At 40.8% G+C, this 17163-nt stretch overlaps 1 protein-coding gene across 3 annotated transcripts in view; it reads right to left on the reverse strand.

Moving 5' to 3' along the window:
- Nucleotides 1–702: 702 nt before the first annotated feature.
- TOX3 (TOX high mobility group box family member 3) overlaps nt 703–17163 on the reverse strand; it is a 113920-nt gene continuing 97459 nt past the window's right edge. For all 3 annotated transcript variants that reach the window (XM_069793653.1, XM_069793650.1, XM_069793649.1), the window contains exons 8-9: nt 4462–4605; nt 703–1003 (exon numbers count right to left, since the gene is read on the reverse strand). In XM_069793653.1, the coding sequence (XP_069649754.1) occupies nt 4498–4605 (108 nt within the window). In that variant the 3' untranslated portion in view covers nt 703–1003; nt 4462–4497. The remainder of the gene's footprint in view (nt 1004–4461; nt 4606–17163) is intronic.

A 17163-nucleotide genomic window follows, 5' to 3' on the forward strand; every position in this document is an offset into this window, starting at 1 on the left:
TTTAAATCAGTTTATCTCTCCCACAGAGCAGGGGTCCTGACCTGACATGGACCTTTGACCGTCACAGTGCTAACACAAGAGCTCACTTATCAGATCCGAGTGCCTTGGAAACGCAAAGACAGCTGGCACTTACTGAGAATGGGAGGTTAGTAAAATTAATGATGTTGTACTGAAACGCACAAGGTAAATATTTTGATAGGTTAGAAGAACATATTACCCATAAACCTCATCCATATGGACACTGCGCATGAGTGGGAGATGAGCCGGAAAGGGAGAAGCAATACTGAATGCCAAAAAAGTGGCTCCTTCATGTCCAAAAAAAGTTTGATTTTTTCCTCTCACATTTCTATTTTCTACGATTGAGTTTTAAAATAAAAGGGAGGTCACTCTTCTCATCCTCAGGCTTCCTGGAAAATTACTGAAAGTCAGAGATATGTGGAAGATATCATGACCTCTTCTGCACACCCCATGAAGGGGCAGCCAGGTGAAATTCTTAACTCAATTTGTCATCTTACTTATGACAAACACTTGAATTAAATAAAATATTTTGGGAATAATGTCTCTAAAATGAAATTTTGATATCGACTGCTAAGCAGAGGATGTTATTTTAGCTAACATACCAATTTGCTCATTTTCAAGAAAATTAATTAGGAAGCAGCTGCATTTTTTGCACAGAAAAAAAACCCAACAACAACCTTCAGGAATTTAGAGTTTATTTAATGTCTTATAAAAGCAATGAATACATAGCATGAATTTTGTTTTCCTCAGAAATTCACTCAATTTTCACCACTGGAGAAAAAAGAACTGGAATATCTGTGGAATAATCTCTATTTTAATTGTAGCTGTATAGGGGTTCAAGTGTACTATTGCTGCCACAATGTTCATGTTTGCTAAAATGTTTTCTGGATATCTGAAGGAAATTCCTGGATAATAATGTAATCTTGAGAAATGCAACAGGGAGTATTCACCACCTCCAAAATTAGATCGCTCTCAGGAAATATATCTGGAATGACAAAAAATAATTAATTTGTAGTTTGATGGAGTAAATTTCAAGGAATAAGTTAGGTAATCAGTCTTACTGCATTAGCCTGATTTGAAATTTCTTATTTCTGCCTTCCTCCACCATCTCTAGGTGTGTGCTGGGGCCAAGACAAGGAAACACCCTTTCAGGCTGGGATTTAGAGCTGGGGGAGTGCAGCTATGGTCAGACTTTGCACAACCCCCTCCCAAGAGGGCTGCACTGAAAACTGGAACATTGATTATTCAGCAGCGAAAATGGACCTTGGATGTAAGGGTCACATTTCTTTTCATTTTCCTGGGGCTTCCTCACATACACACATATGAAGAGTGACACAGTTTCCTGCATAGAAATTAAGTTGCTTCCTAAAAGTTGTGAAATATCTGTAGCTAATGGTTCCAAACAAGTTTTGTAGCTGTGAGCAGAACATACGCCACTGAATCTCACCCAATAATCCAGCCAAGTCGTTTGCATTTGTACCAGCAGATAAGCTGTGATTTAAGGATGTTAAGAATGGACAGATTACTATATCTCTTTTTAATAATTTCTGCTGTTTAATATGCTGCTGAGAAGTGGCATCTGAGCTGGGTTTGAATTCCACTCACTTCAAGAAGAAAAATTAAGCTAAACTTGCACTGTTGAGCAGAAAGAAGGCGGGGGGGGCGGGGCGTGGAGAGAGAGAAAACACTGAGAGGAAATCAGCAGTAGTCTTCAAAAGTTTGTAGAAGACATTGGCACAGATGAAAGGAATCGCGTGTGATGGTTATGGTGGAGAGCATTAGGCAGTCCCTTGAAGAGTGGAAGATGCAATGGCTGTCCCTGCTGAGGTTTTTGAGGACAGATTCAAAACATCTGTCAAAACAAAAACCTCTTGGCATAGTGGGTCTGCCCTCAGGAACTAGAGTAGGTGACCACTTGAGGAGTCTTTCCAACATAAACTTATGCCATTCTTTCTTTTGAATTTTGATGTTCATTTTTCCACCTATTGCATTATGTCTTGGGTTGGTTTGGTGGATTCATAAGCATTGTGGTGTCAGGTCTCCGTTTCTAAAGCATACCCATACACACATTTTATTTAAGATTTTTCACTCATCATATAGATGCAGCATGTCTTAACTTAGGCGAGCCTTACCAAAAACTCAATCTTCACTTTCATGAACACTCCCAGTAATGTCAATGGGAAAATGTATATGAGTATGAATATGCAAACAGGTTCTTTGTTCCTAAATCTTGATTATTCTGGTGAAAACTAGCTTGGCACATAATAAAAGTAGTGCTATTAACATGTTAACAGGAATATTAATATTACTGGTGCAGTTGTTAAGATCCTAAAGGTTTCCATAGTTTTTTAACAATGAATTATTTTTTTTCCCCACCAAAAGAGTATAATCCAACACAATCGCTTGCCATTTACAAACAAGTTGTGCATGTACTTTAGTGAGAATTTTCCTTTTCCCTAAGCACAGAAAAAATTCAGGCCCTGATGTTAATAGGTAACCCCCTGGCTTTATTAAATATAATGGCAGTTTTGCCATGGGCCTCAGTAAAAATAATCAATCAGAATTTCAGTTCAGTCCTTACGTGTCCATTCTGCTTTTCCTTCTTGCTATTGTAATTAAGCATGCTCTAGCTTGTTCAGCGCAGTTGGTATTATTTTACACATAAATCTTTCATTGGCACTGTTCTACAGAAATGGACTAATCGCAATTTAGAACATAAATTATGGGAGCATAAATAAGAGAGCGTCTCTTTTCCCCCAGTCATTCCATCTTCAAGTTTGACTTTGATTGGAGTGGGATTGCCAATAGTGTTGGACAGTTTACAAGCTGTCCCCAAAATCCTGAATGATGTGTTTCTTGCTGAGTCTATGCCCCACAGGATCCGCCAAGCAGGCATCACACTAATCCAGTATTGAACTATTCAAGCATGTGGGAGTTTGAGCTGTCAAGAACTGTAAGAATCATATGCGAGAAACTCAGCTTTTCTCTCTTTTTCTTGCCCATTTCATATATGTAACTACATTTATCAATATGTTATGTGTTCATCTCACCACTAGCCCATTTTGATTTCTTGCTTTGAAGACGCTGCTATAATCAATCTAAACCAATCTAAACAATTCAAGGAGTCTCATATGTTCACTTCAGAAAGAGCTTCTGTGAAGAAAAGGCTTTTACAGTTCACACAAAATATGATTGCAGGGGTAGGTAGCTGAAATGGGACAAATCTCAAAGCGGTCACAGACTTCCACTGAACCCTGAGCAACCATCTGAGCCTCTTTTTCCCCTTATCTGCAAACATTCTCAATATGGCCTCAGAAATCAGTGGCTAGTTTGACAATCAAGAATTTATGCAAACCATTAACAACCCCAATTTCCCCCTCTCCCCAAGTTTAAAGACAGAGGGGAAGAAGTGGGCTCGTCCAGTGCAGTGGGATTGCTTGGCTTTGTGGTGCCCCTGCTCAGGCTCCCTCTGTTGCTCAACAGTTTGCAAATGAAACAGAACAACTTGCTTTAAATACAGGGTTTGGCTCGACTTTAAGGATACTATATAAAATTCTGAGCCACTCTTCAGAAATGCCTTGACACAGATTTACTCCTAGGTTACATACACAGTGTAATTGACTCTGCATTTCTGAGAAAGGTCTTGGAAAAGGAAGAAAAAAGCCCTAAATTTTTGGTCATGCTCAGTGTGGAGACCCACTGTTGTGTACGACCCAGAAAAGGTTAAGAAAAGCAGATCAAGGCAGACATTCCTCAGAGTTGTTATGTGACCCCATGAATGGAAAAGACCCCAGCCTGAGCTCTCTGTAGCAAAGTGGACAGTATCTATTTCAAGAAAATGTTTTTATCATTTATTATGTCATAAGCAAAAGAGTAAAATAAACTGTTTATTATCATGTATAAAATGCTTTTGACCAGCCAACTGAAAAACTAATTTCATTTTCTCATTACCCTGCCTCGGGCATCCTTTAACGTCAATTTTTATTACAGACAAAGAAGGGAAATTAAAATGATCAGGTACAGTGGCAGAAAAAACATTTGTTTCAGAATTTTAAAAAGTAAGACTACTAAGCACTGAACCTGCTAATCATTCTTGGTAATTACCATTAATTTTGCAAGAAATAGAAGAGGGGTCCTAGGGATCTGTATTTTAATGCCCCAGAAGGAACTCTCCTGTGTGGAAGTATTAAGGTTTCTAAGAAAACTTGAAACAGTAAAACCAGGGGTCTCTGCAGAGACTGCTAGGTCTCATTGCACTGGAATAGGAAAGTTAGTTATATAGATGCTCCCTAAAGGAGAATTAGAGGCATTTTTCTTGCTTCTAGGTGGAATTTATTGTTCTCCTTTGGGTACGATTAAACCAGCTTCACCAGCACAGCCATATGCCTTAACATCTTTTATACTTCCAAAGTGCATCAGATTGCAACAGTTCTATGGACTTACCAAACAAGACAAGAAAATGCCCACAAGGGAGATCGCTCAGAGCTCCCCCCCACACCCCGCCGAGTGGGTCCTCTCAGCCCTTTTCCTCCACAAAGGATCCACACTAGAGCGATCCCAGACTGAAAGTAGGCTCCGTGGTGATCCCTGAAAGAGACACAGGAAAAAAATAGAAAAATAAATCTGCACTTACCAGTGGCCCAGTAACTCATTTTGTACTCTGGCTTTTCACCAGGTATGAAGGCCTTTTGGAGGTATGTGGCCAGGACATCGATAAGCAGCAAGACTGAAACAGCTGACATTAAGTATTTACCATTTTGTGATTTATTTTTTTTTAATAATTTTTTTTTTCCTTGAAAGATTCAAAGAGTGCTATTGAGCCCATCACCATGCAGTGCCTGGCAGAGCCTATAGCAAAACATTTAACCATCTGGTTCTTGAAGACCTTCCACGTGCTTCAGCTGCTGGGGGATTGGCAGCAGGGAGGACCTTCATGGATGTAACGTCAACTGTGCAATGATACCAAAAGTGACGTGCTTCTTGCAAGGTGCTTCTGCCATAAACTCTACCAAAGCAGCATGTTCCAACAAGACAATAACACAGTAAGAAAAAAGAATGTTGTATCTTTTTGTGTAGCAATTTCATGGGCATTTCCAATCCAATTTCCCAGCTACTCACAGATGTGGGAATTCAGGCTATTCATTTTCCTGGGACAGCTTTAGGAGCCATCCTGTTTCCTCTCCTTGCTTTTCCTTTTTTTCCTTTCCTTTTCCATCATTTTCTTCCTTTCTGCAGAACACCCTGGACTTCAATCGGAATGATGAGTTCCAAATGAAGACAGAATACTACCTTAAATGACTATCACTATCTTCCATGGAAAAGACTCCAGGGAAGTATATGTATAAATATATGAAGTTTTAATTCACCTACATGTTCAACAATCATCTAAGATAGTGGAGTTGGTGATAGATGGAGGAACAAAGGCAGAAATGTGCGCTATGAATGAGGTCAGCTCAGTCATTTTCTGGAGTCAAACTATAGGGAATTGATCCTTTACCCATCTGCAAAAATCAAATTAGAAGCCTCTTAAATTCTGCTAAAATAATAATTCTTAGAGGGTGTTTACTTTCAAAGCATCCTCCAGGACAGGCCTTCCTGGGACCCAGGTGAGATGGATTGCTATGGCTACTGCAGGCCTGATCCTCAGCTGTTGTATTTTGGTGGAGTTATTCTAATTTATTCAGTAATTAGTCCAGTTGATATTAGTTCAGACTATAGTTTGTACATGCCTCTTTGCAATGAAATATGCAGTGTCAGACATGAGACAAAAATTTCCTCATTTAGATCCAAGCCCTAGACAGGTGGTTTTCTCTTTTGTTTCCTGAAAATGGTTTAATTTTTTCAGGCAGGTGCTTGAATGATCACCATTAAAAGCTAACTTACGATTTATCTCCTCTCTAAATGACATGTTGATTTAGGACTGCATGGCACATCAGTTATAACATGACTAAGCCCATCTTAATTATTCTTTTATTTAAGCCTACACATTATCTTTAGGTGTTTCTCTGCCAGACTAACACTGAGATTGTGGCAAGTACCCTTCACTTTAAAGTTCTTCTGGCTTGTATCAGGAAAAATTAACGTTATTATTAAGCTGTTGAATCCTAATGTAATTCATCTGAAAAACAGGCAGCAGCCAACAGTTAATGCATAAGGATGATGAGCAAAGCTTGCTCTTAATACGCTCGCAGGAACCTACCACTAGCTAACGTTAAGCAGTACAGTTTGCTTGGATCTGTAAAACAATCTAGTGTTTCAAGACATAAAAGTAATATAACATTGGATTAAGGGTACAAGAGGTGCTAGAATAATATTTCCAGGAAGCAGGAAAGACAGTTAAAACAGAATGCAATCACGATACAGAAGTAAATACAGTATTTTGAGAATACCCTCTATTATCCTTGTGAATATTCTCAGGAGGATAAGGAGGCTTTATATCACAGATAATTAAATGCAGGCTCTTTACTATTATATCTGTTGTATTCCAGAGAGCAGTAGGTTATAGGGCAATAGTCTGAAATTAGATTTTAGCAGAACATGTGTCCTGACCTTTCTTTAAAGCAGATCTATTTACTTTATAATGCAGTTCATCTTGTAGGAACTGATGTACTCATAGCCAGTGTAAAGGTTAAGACATATGTGACTCTTAAACCTTCTTGCTTCTGACTCTGACATAATTCTCTTTGTTTATATTGTGCAAAGAGATATTTTAAATAGCTAGTGTTGAAAATAATCCTTTTTGTGGTGATGTTAATTTCAGCTATCCTAACGTTTATACATGCAGTGGAGCAAATGCATTTCTAAATTGCAAATCTAATGGGCCTGATCTTCTCAGTGTAAATCAGAGTAGCTTCACTGAATCAAATACTGAAGCCAACGAAATTTCACTGATTTATATCTAGGTACCTAACTTGGAGCTTAAATGGATTAAAGCCAGATTTACATGATTGTAAGTGATAAGATCTTGGCCTCATGTATTTTGATACATTATGGGCCAGATTGTGAAACCCTTATGTCAGTGGCACAACTTGCATGAGTAAGTGCTCACTGATGTGACTGTGGGCTGCACAATCTGGCTCTGTATTACACAGATGTAAACAAGTAACCAAGAGAAAGTTATTAAGTGGCTTTGATGATCTCATAAATAAACACGTCATGACACTTAAGTAGCTTTAATAGTATCAGAACCACAAGAAATATGTACAGTCCTATATTACAGATGCCCTGTGTTGTGGTCTTTAAACATAATGGATGAGAGTTGATTCAACTATATCATGCCACAATTCTGGATACCATTTGATTTGCAGAGAGAAAATAGCATAAAATAGGACAATGTTGCACTGTGCAATGCAAATAGGAGGTTTTGCACATTCCTCACTATTCTTCCTGTTGTTATCTATTGATCACCCAAAGTCTTTTTTTCTTTGGCTTGTGATCTCGTTTTTTTCCTCTCGTTCTTATTTTCTCCTCCTTCACGTAATTTATTTTCCTAGCAAGACCTTCACATTTTGAGCACTACCTTTTTTTGCAGTAGGTAAATTTATCCATTAATACTGCTAGTTATTGAACACTAATGCACATAATAGACATTATATGTTTGTGGGTTTGTGTGCACATTTCACAGACGTTAATAGACATATACATATATTAACAAATTTTGTTTCTACGAACATCACGTAGGCTGATTCACAAGAAACACAGTCATAAATTTAAGTGGTGACAGCATCCAAAGACTCGAGGCAGTTACTACATAGCAGATCTCTCAAAATGCATGCCCACCCCTGGAGCTGCTGCTATGTCCTAGCAGCACAACGCTTCGTGACATGACATTCTGCAGCCGTTTAGGACCTGCACAAATACATTCCTGTAACACATCACTTAATCAGCAGCAGGTGAGAGATTATTGAATTAGCTCATTGACCATGTCTGTAGCTCTTAACCACTAAATGCTATGTAAATTATCACAGCCAAATGCACGGGCCTTTCTCTACTAACGGTACGATGAGCAACAAATACAACAGAAATGGAAGGAAATAACATTTTACTTTCAGACAAATGGTGGTTCATTTTAGGGAAGTTTCCTTTAAACCTAGTCTGTTTGACCATTGGGATAATGATCAAAATTTGCAAGGTACAGGGATAATACTTGAACCTTCAGTTGGGTTGGGAGGGGGAAGTGAAGCACAGCACCTCAGCAACTTCTCAAGCATTGCAGGAAGCAGAACAACAGAAGGCTTTTACAAAAGAAGTGTCTAGAAACAAAAGAGCAATTAAGATATTGGCTAACAGAGCCTCCTGGAGATGCTGTGGGCTTCAAACTCACACCACCCCAAAGCTGCTTGCTTCTTCCAATGTGGTTTTTTGTCATGGACCAGGAATCACTCGCTTCCCAAGGGGCAGTACTCAGCTCACAGCACATTCACCAACAGTGGCACCTCGAGGTGCTGGAAATACAGTTCCCAAGGAGCATTCTGTCTGTCTCAACATTTATTCTGAAAAAATATGTTTCTATTTGGGTCAAAGGACATTCCCAACAAAGTTCAAGTAATCTGAACAAACAAAATAGGCAGAAGTGTAAAATGCATTGTGCACCTACACAGCAACACAAAATTCTACGTTAATCTTCTTGAGAAAGATAAAAAATTATATGCCTTAGTGAAGTAATTAATTAATTTTTTAAAAATAATTTTCCACCTGTTAGTTTTTATACTGCTTACTATTGCTGTTCCTCTCATTCATTGTATGGCATTCATATGAATTACAAATTCCAGTTTTATAAACCACAGTAGAAGAGCAATAAGTAGTAAAACTAGGAGGTTTCAAGGGGAGAGTCTGGACCAATCACTCTGTTCTGACATGATATGATAAATATCGATCCACCTGGCTGTTAGGCCTTTCTACTGGATTATCCCAAATCTGTTTTTATTACTGTGTGCAGAGACACATAGGGCTATACTGCAGGTTTTAGCACATTTAGCAAAGCGTAGCCATGTGGAGTCCCAGGCCTGTGAGAGGTGCACCAGCAGCAACAGACTCCAGAGTCTTCTGCACAACCTGCCTCCTCCCAGCAAAGCTCACCTTGCAGCTTTGCTGGGGTTTAATACTGTCCTAGTTTCAGATGGGATAGAGTTAACTGTCTCCCTAGTAGCTGGTACAGTGCTATGTTTTGAGTTCAGTATGTGAAGAATGTTGATAACACTGATGTTTTCAGTTGTTGCTCAGTAGTGTTTAGACTAAAGTCAAGGATTTTTCAGCTTCTCATCCCCAGCCAGTGAGAAAGCTGGAGGGGCACAAGAAGTTGGCACAGGACAGAGCCAGGGCAGCTGACCCAAAGTGGCCAACAGGGTATTCCATACCATGGGACGTCCCATCTAGTATAGGAACTGGGAAGTGGGGCGGGGAATTGCCAGGTGTTGGTTGGCGGGTGGTGAGTAATTGCACTGCACATCATTTGTACATTCCAATCCTTTTATTATTGCTGTTGTCATTTTATTAGTTTCTTCTTTTCTGTTCTATTAAACCATTCTTATCTCAACCCACAAGTTTTACTTCTCTTCCCAATTTTCTCCCCCATCCAACTGGATGGGGGGAGTGAGTGAGCAGCTGCGTGGTGCTTATCTGCTGGCTGGGGTTAAACCACGACAACCACTAAAGGCTTTAGACAAGACCAGAGAATTCTTCTTTTAGAAAAAGTGCAAGCCCAAATACATAGCACCTAGGATCATCTAATTTGCTGGTATCAAGTCATACATGTAGGGCCTACAGAGAAAAGAAGGGCCAGAGGAGGGTCTTTGGCAGGAATATTTGCTCAGTGGACTTTTTCTCTAAGGACCAGGGAGAGTAAAAGATGATTTAAAAGGATGACCCAAGGTAGGAGTTGCATTACTGCCTGCCCCACTCTATGGGCAACTGGGCTCTCAGGAGGCGCCCCAGTTCCTCTGATACTCCTGTCCTTCATTACACTTTCCTCTGGCTTATGGGCGCCCAAGTGAAGGAGTGTGTCTTGCTAATGGCATTCAGGGAAGAGTTAAAAAATTTCCAGGTTTCTATGTGAGAACCAAACTTTGGAGAAGCCCTTATATATTTTGATGGAGCAGCACTTGTTACCAGCAACAGTAACAGGAAAAAAAAGTTGTGATGGCTAATAAATACAGCTGCATCCTAACCACTATCACATCTGCTGTAGAGATGGAATTTGGGGGGCTGCAACCACCAATGTTGCTGTTGGTATCAGGAAGTGCTGAAGAGAGGGGCCCTCGCAGTAACACAGCACTACAAGGGGTTTCCCTCCCTGCAGCATCCTCTGTGGGTACCCAGAGCATCCAAGGTCTCCAGTAAGACTGTAAACTCTGCCTCTGCCATAAGCAACAGGAGGCAAAACAGCAGAGGAGCTCCCTCCCTTTCCCTTCAAAGCGAAGCTTTCCTGCGAGAGGGATGATCTGTCCCAGAATGAAAAAAACAGCTTTGAAAGGATACAGCCCTTATGATGGTTGCTATATGCAGTCCGCTTACAGGAGTGAGAAGTAGCTGAGAGGCTGTTACAGACCATATGGCACGCTGCGGTCTGTGCTTCCCGGCGCTGCTTCAGAGGCAGCCATGAGATTTTCCCTGTGAGCACTAATGTATGCACAAACTGGCTGTGGGGAAGTTCTTGCAGCCCCTGGCACGGGCGCCTCTCCCCTCCTTTCCCTGCTCTCCCCCTTTCTCTCATTTTGTGACATTTCCCTTTATAGTTTCTAAACTCTCACTCAGTCTCCTTTCTCAGACAAATGCATATAAGGGCTGCATTATGCACAGGGAGATAAGGGGAATGGTGAATCATGAAAAACAGTAATTAATGCTGAAATGCCATGTGTGGTGGTTTTTTTGAATACATTGCATGAGATTAGTGTTTTATATGGATTTTTTTTTTCCACTAAAAGACTAGGCTTTCTCTTGCAACTGAAATAAAAAGTAAACTATGAAACAGTACCAAAACCACAAGCTTGGTAACCATCCTCAGTAATGTAATTTCCAGTCCCACAAAAATTTACTTATTCTGGCAATCTCGAAATCTGTGGAGCAATTACCAGCAGCATAATAAGGGATATCAGCACTGATTTTAATGTGAGCGAAATGGCTTCTGCAGTGTTCTTGGAGGAAAAGTAGATATATTATGGAAAAGGCCTTACATAATAACCTTTTTGTAAAGCTTGGATGGCAAGATGATTCTGTAAGACACTGAAGTCACATGTCATTAATCAGAAATGACAGTCTCTATTCATGTATATTTGACTGAAACTGCATAATTTTAGCCTCCAATAGCCCTGGATAAATGACCCTAAGTATAGCACTTTTTCAAATTGACAGTGATTGATGATGGACCAAAAAATTATGAACACAGAAGAAGTAAACATGAAAAATAGACAAACCCTTTAGTATCACACAGGTTTCTTGTTTTTACTTTTCCAGCTCTTTCCCTCTCATTTTTTTATCTCTATAACCTTGTTCATCATGTTTTAAGCATTTTTATGCTACCGCATTTGTTACATTTTGCCTGCAGTGCCCCCACACTAAACCCTGAGCTTGCTGAAAGATTCATTCAGATAAATGGAATTGATTTCATATTTTCCCATTCATGAGGAGTCTTTAAAGTTAGAACTCTTTATGCAGTATGAGACTAAAGAAACTGATTACTTCTAGGAAGCATTTATCTACATCTCTTGACAAAACGGCAGAGCACTTGTGTGAGCAGCATCCCTTCCACAATAACTGGTTAACCAGTCTCACTGGGGCTGCAGCAGCCCTACATCATCTAAGTCCCTTTTATAAACACAAACCACCTGACTGACCATGGGATAAATAATGTAAATAATCTTCTCTAAGTAATTAAAGCCCCACCCTATTGATCTTTTTACAAACCACTATGTGCTCACGCAAATTGATGAAATAGTAAAGTGAAACCAGCACCTAATTAAATTTGTTGTGCATAAACTAGTCCTCATCTGTAACAGTAACCGCTGCTGGAATTAATTACTGACCCTGCCTCGGACCCAGAACAGCTCTGCACCGTGCCTCGACACCAGCTGATGCTCCCTACATGGAGAGGACACAGGTCTGAGCCCGGAGTTAAATACCATTGATTTTGTACCTTCCTCAAAGTGGCTGCTTGTATACGAGCTTGAGGTGATGGCAAGACGGCTGTACCAACGACAACATGAACAAGCATGCTGTGGCAGAGGGGGTTCACCTATTTGCTGACAGGGCTGGTTCGTCTCGCTGTGACCCACCAGGATGGGACCAGCTGGGAGATGGGAGAAGGGCAAGCGCTGCCCTGCACCTATTCTCTCCGCCCCCTGCAATCAGTCATACGGCGAGACATGGTTTCTGATTTCAGATGGGCTTTAAATGGTGTAGTCTACAAAACAGATTTCATACCACGAGCAAAATGACTGAGCAAGAGGAAAGCCGGTGGCTTGCAAAATGGATAAACGTTCGGATATCTTTTGTAATTTATCTCCTTACAAAGAGCTTTAAGATCTGAAGATGAAATTAGAAATAGATAGTGGCCCTATTTTTTTCTCTTCAGATCAAGTATTGGCCAAGTATGATTCCTGCTATTTTATTTTGCTACTGAGGCTGGTGGTTGAGCTGATCCATCACAAACTGTTTGATTTCCCCGTTGCAGTCAGCAGAGCTGAGTATGTGGTAGTGGTTAGTCGTCCTGGCAACTGAAACACAGTTCTAGATGCTGCTTTTATCTGGAGCTATACAACAACACAAATCTCTTCTGCCTGTCAGGCTTAAATGAAAAGTTTTGGGGGTTTTGTTTAGTTCCGTGGGTTTTTTTAAACCAAATGATTCTTGGTTTGAGCAAATACTGGCAGTTGTTATGAAGGTAGAAATGAACCTTTAAAACTGTTTCCATTGGTATTAATCCACTGTACTCCAAAGCTTTGAACTGATCCTGGGAGGTTAAAATTCTGCCTTGTTTCATTAAGGACACGCTGGTGCATGTGCTGTTAGCCTGTACAAAATGAAAGGCTTTTATTGGCACTTTTCTCTGTCATGAGAGTGACTTTCATATTGGATTAATAAGGCTAATACTGCCACTGCATTATCACTTTATGAAAATTTGCTAATGAGATTTGAAATTGCTTAATGAAAATATCCCAGTTCTTCCAAACACCTACCCTGGTGATCACCTGCTGAAAGCTGGACTGCACAGCCGCTGCAGAAACGCGGAGTGAGTACTTGATGCCAGGAGAGACAAACTTTGATTTTCTCACATGCTGCATCATGTAATGTCATTCCACATCAAGGTCCCCTGAGTTACACCACGTCAGCCCAGCTTAGGGCTTCACGCAGTGTAACAGAAGGCGACATGGTGTAATCCAAAGCAATAAGCTCTAAGGAGCCTGTTGCCTCATTAAAGCACTTGTGCGACAGGGCCGGGTGCTGCCACGATCGACACTCCCGGTCTGCTGAGCCCTGCACTCTGCTTCGAGCAGGGTCAACACAGGACCCCACACCAGTCTCCAAACTGAGGTGGCCAGACCATGCTGCAACCACCTGCCCCAACAGTCGTGGGCAGAGGGAGCGGCTGGAGTACACGGGGACATACCCTGGCACAGACCTGCTGACGGGTCCCATATTTCAAAATAAAAATAAAAAAACCAACCCCAAACCAACAGCAGCAAAAGTTATTCCCTGCTGTTTACTTTGAGCAGCTTCCACATTGGGGTTGAAAATGAATGGCGCTTTTTTGTAGCTTTAAGCTTATCTTGTCCCACTTTGCTGTTCCTTGCACTGAGGAGGCAGAGAGACGGTTTGGACCCTTGCAGGAAATGGCTGCAGTTGTGGACTTGCAAGTGGGAAGATCTTGGAGGAATTTACCATCCAGAGACCCCTGGGAGCACTTTGGGACTAGGACAACAATCGCGATAGATATGCAGAGCAAGCCCACAGATCCATGATAGATCTATTAAGAGGACCAGTTCTCACTTCTTACAATAATTGCTGAAGGCCATCTGACTAGTCTGGAAAGCAATAAAGCTCCATTTTTCCCTCACTTCCAGCTGTCACAATTTTCTACTGGGCCATGAAGACAACAAGACGGAAAGCTGGAAAAGTCTTGGTCATAATTCTGCATTCCCTGGCACATTTCTCAGCCATGGAATTATGCAACAGAGGAATCTGTCCTCAGGAGTCTGCTTTTCTCCTGTCATAAGTCATGGCTTGTAACACTGCAGTCAATACCCAGTGAAACAAAAGGAGCCCCTCTCTGTAGGAGGCATTTGGGTCGACAGTAGCTGCGCGAAGAGCTCCACGCAGGGAGCAGTGTGTCGTGCTCCAGGAAGCACTGAATGCCAGTGTTTATCCAGCAGGAATCTGGAGCATCTGAATTTATCTTTTTTTTTTTTTCCCCCTTCTTTACTATCTTTTCATCCAAGTGAAAAACTTAAGGGGAAGAGCCACTATGCAGTTTAAAACAGATTAGTGAGCAGATGTTCATCTAATCCAAGCACTCACCATGAATTTTTGTTTGTTATTAGATCATGTTTAGACCTCAGGAATGATGAGGTTGCTACTAGACTGTGCATGCACGTGTTGCTCATCAGGGCCATCCTACTGCAGGTTTTAATGCAGAAAACCCAATCTTGGAGGCGCAGCCACAATAACATTAATAGGTAGCCCTTAGGTCAAGCAGTTCTACTTTCACACTGAGGTCCTGGTGCCACCCAGATTTGCACCAGCTGAGATTCACCAGCCCAAGAGAGACATCTGATGTCCAGCTGTGGGCCATTAGGACTCATTTCCAAGCTTATAGCCCAGACCATTTTAGATTTACTGTTTGGTTTCTTTTCACTTCTCCACAGGTTGGTATTACTTCACATCACATCTGGGAAACGTGTATCCTATGCCAAAGGTAGGTGGATCTATCGGTTATGTCACTAGTTAGTCAACCCCCAGCACAAAAGGCATAAGCAAAGTTACATGAATCAATGTTACTAAAATATTAAAACAAGGACTCCCAAACAGTCTACATGTATTGATCAGACAAGGAAAACCACAGAAAAACGAGCAAAACCCCAGCCCCTGAGCCAACTTCCAACATGGCAATTGAGGGACTCAGAGCTCCTCATTCTCATTCACACAAAGGTTACTGAGGCATCACTCTGGCAACATAAAGATACCTCAAAGGGAATATAAATATTCAAACCTTAAGGTCCATTTATATTGCTAGAGGGGGGTAAAATGGCCTTAGGGTAAATGAGAATTAAGATCATAGATTTTAAGGCCAGAAGGGATCACTGTGATTACCTAGTCTGACCATGGAGTTTTAGTCAGTAATTCATTTATCGAGCTGATGTCTTCTGGTAGCAGGAGTGTACCTCAGTACCACAGGTATTTACTGCACAGTGGGCCGTAAGGATATTTTGCAATGAGTGTGCCAAGGCTACGCAGTGCAGCAAAGTGCTCTCGTGGTATCCTGACATCCCAGTTGCAAGAGCTGGATCCCTTGTGTTTGGGCTAGACCCCACCAGGCTGGGAGCGCTCAGGCTAATAGTACTGCTTGAGCATTTCAGCTAGGGTACAGCAACAGAAAGAGCGGTCAGGACAGCCATCCAGGGAAAGAACTTAAGAGGAACTCTTTCTTCAACGGTTAAGGCAACTGACTTTACACTTGTGCAGAAGTCACAGCCTGAAACCAGAGTCTGTATTTACATTAATCCCATCATTCTGCTGATGGTGGTTATGGTCACTGGAGGAAAGAAACATGGTGCTGATAAACACAGTGCTGCAAAACACGGCTCTGGCAAAAAAGTGAGGAGGTGGGAAGACTTCAGTTCCAAGATGGATGCAATAGTTCCAGTCTGAAACATGAGAGGATGCAGTCCCTGACCTCGGGGCTCATCTCCCATCCTTCTGAGTACAGAAATTCTTATTGACGGTGCTGGATGAAGCTCTTTGTGCTCTAGATGACCTATTTGTAAAAAAATTGGGTTCAAAAATAGGCCCTTGCAAAAAAACAGATGCTGCAAGTGAGCTGAACAATCTTGGGTAATTAAATTGTAATAAAAAAATTGCTTCATTCATTAACTATGGTAATTGACCAAAAAGCAATAGGACACCTGCTATTTTCATTATAACTGCCCCGATATAATTCAGGGTGCAATCTCCATGTGGAACAGGTCATTTAGATTTAACATGGCTTCAGATTATTATATTAAACAGCTCATAAACATCCTCACTTTTTATTTCCAATCATTGCTTTCAACAGAGTTTGACCAAAGATGAATCCTTAGCCTAGGATTTATAACAAACAGCATTTCACCAAATCTCTAAGAGTATTCTCATCTTCTCTTGCCCATTCCTCTAGGCTCTATCTAGCATGAAATGTAGTCTTTATAGATGTTGCAAAGTTCAGCGGGTGTTGCCTTCTATTTTCTTTATTTGTTGTTTAAATGTGATGATGTACTGTCATATTGTTATTTATTATTTACATTGTACCAATACATAGAAGAGTCTCCCCTGCAGAGTACAGTCTGACAGACAAATGTAATGGAGATGCAAAAGAGGACTTTTATTTTTCAGTAGAGGGTTTTTTTTAACATCCTGCACAAAAAGGATTTATTGTCTAACTGTATGGGTGTCAATGCTGAGCCAATTCCGTGTCCCAGTCAGACAGGGTTCTTACTGCAATAATATATTTACCCAAACAACAATAATTGTGGCAATTGGTTGCAAGGATCCAATGAAACATATTTCTCCCACTTTTAATTTAAGTAGTAATGGAGTAGTAATAAGTAATAAGAAAAAGAAATAAGATTAATTCATATAAAGTAACAATTTCAGTGGCTTTTGTACTGTCAAAACTCCCCCAAAGCTCCTAAGTCGTGTCTCGAGAATTTTAGCTAAGCTCCTTCTTGGCTGTGTTTTGTAAGGGCTCTGCTTATTTTCAGTTTCAGCTGTACAATTTGTACAGCACATTGAATGATTTAACCAAGCAGATTTAGAGTTCAGTAGACAGTGTTCTTTGTTAGATTTTAGTCACATACCAAATTCAATAGACTCTCTGCTGCAGGCGTACGTCAAAATGCCAGGAAGGCATGAGACATTGTTGAATATGTTGGAGATTATTGTTTAGAAAAAATTAAACTT

The sequence above is a fragment of the Haliaeetus albicilla genome, chromosome 10, assembly GCF_947461875.1.
Source record: "Haliaeetus albicilla chromosome 10, bHalAlb1.1, whole genome shotgun sequence".
In the NCBI taxonomy this organism is placed as follows: Eukaryota; Metazoa; Chordata; class Aves; order Accipitriformes; family Accipitridae; genus Haliaeetus; species Haliaeetus albicilla.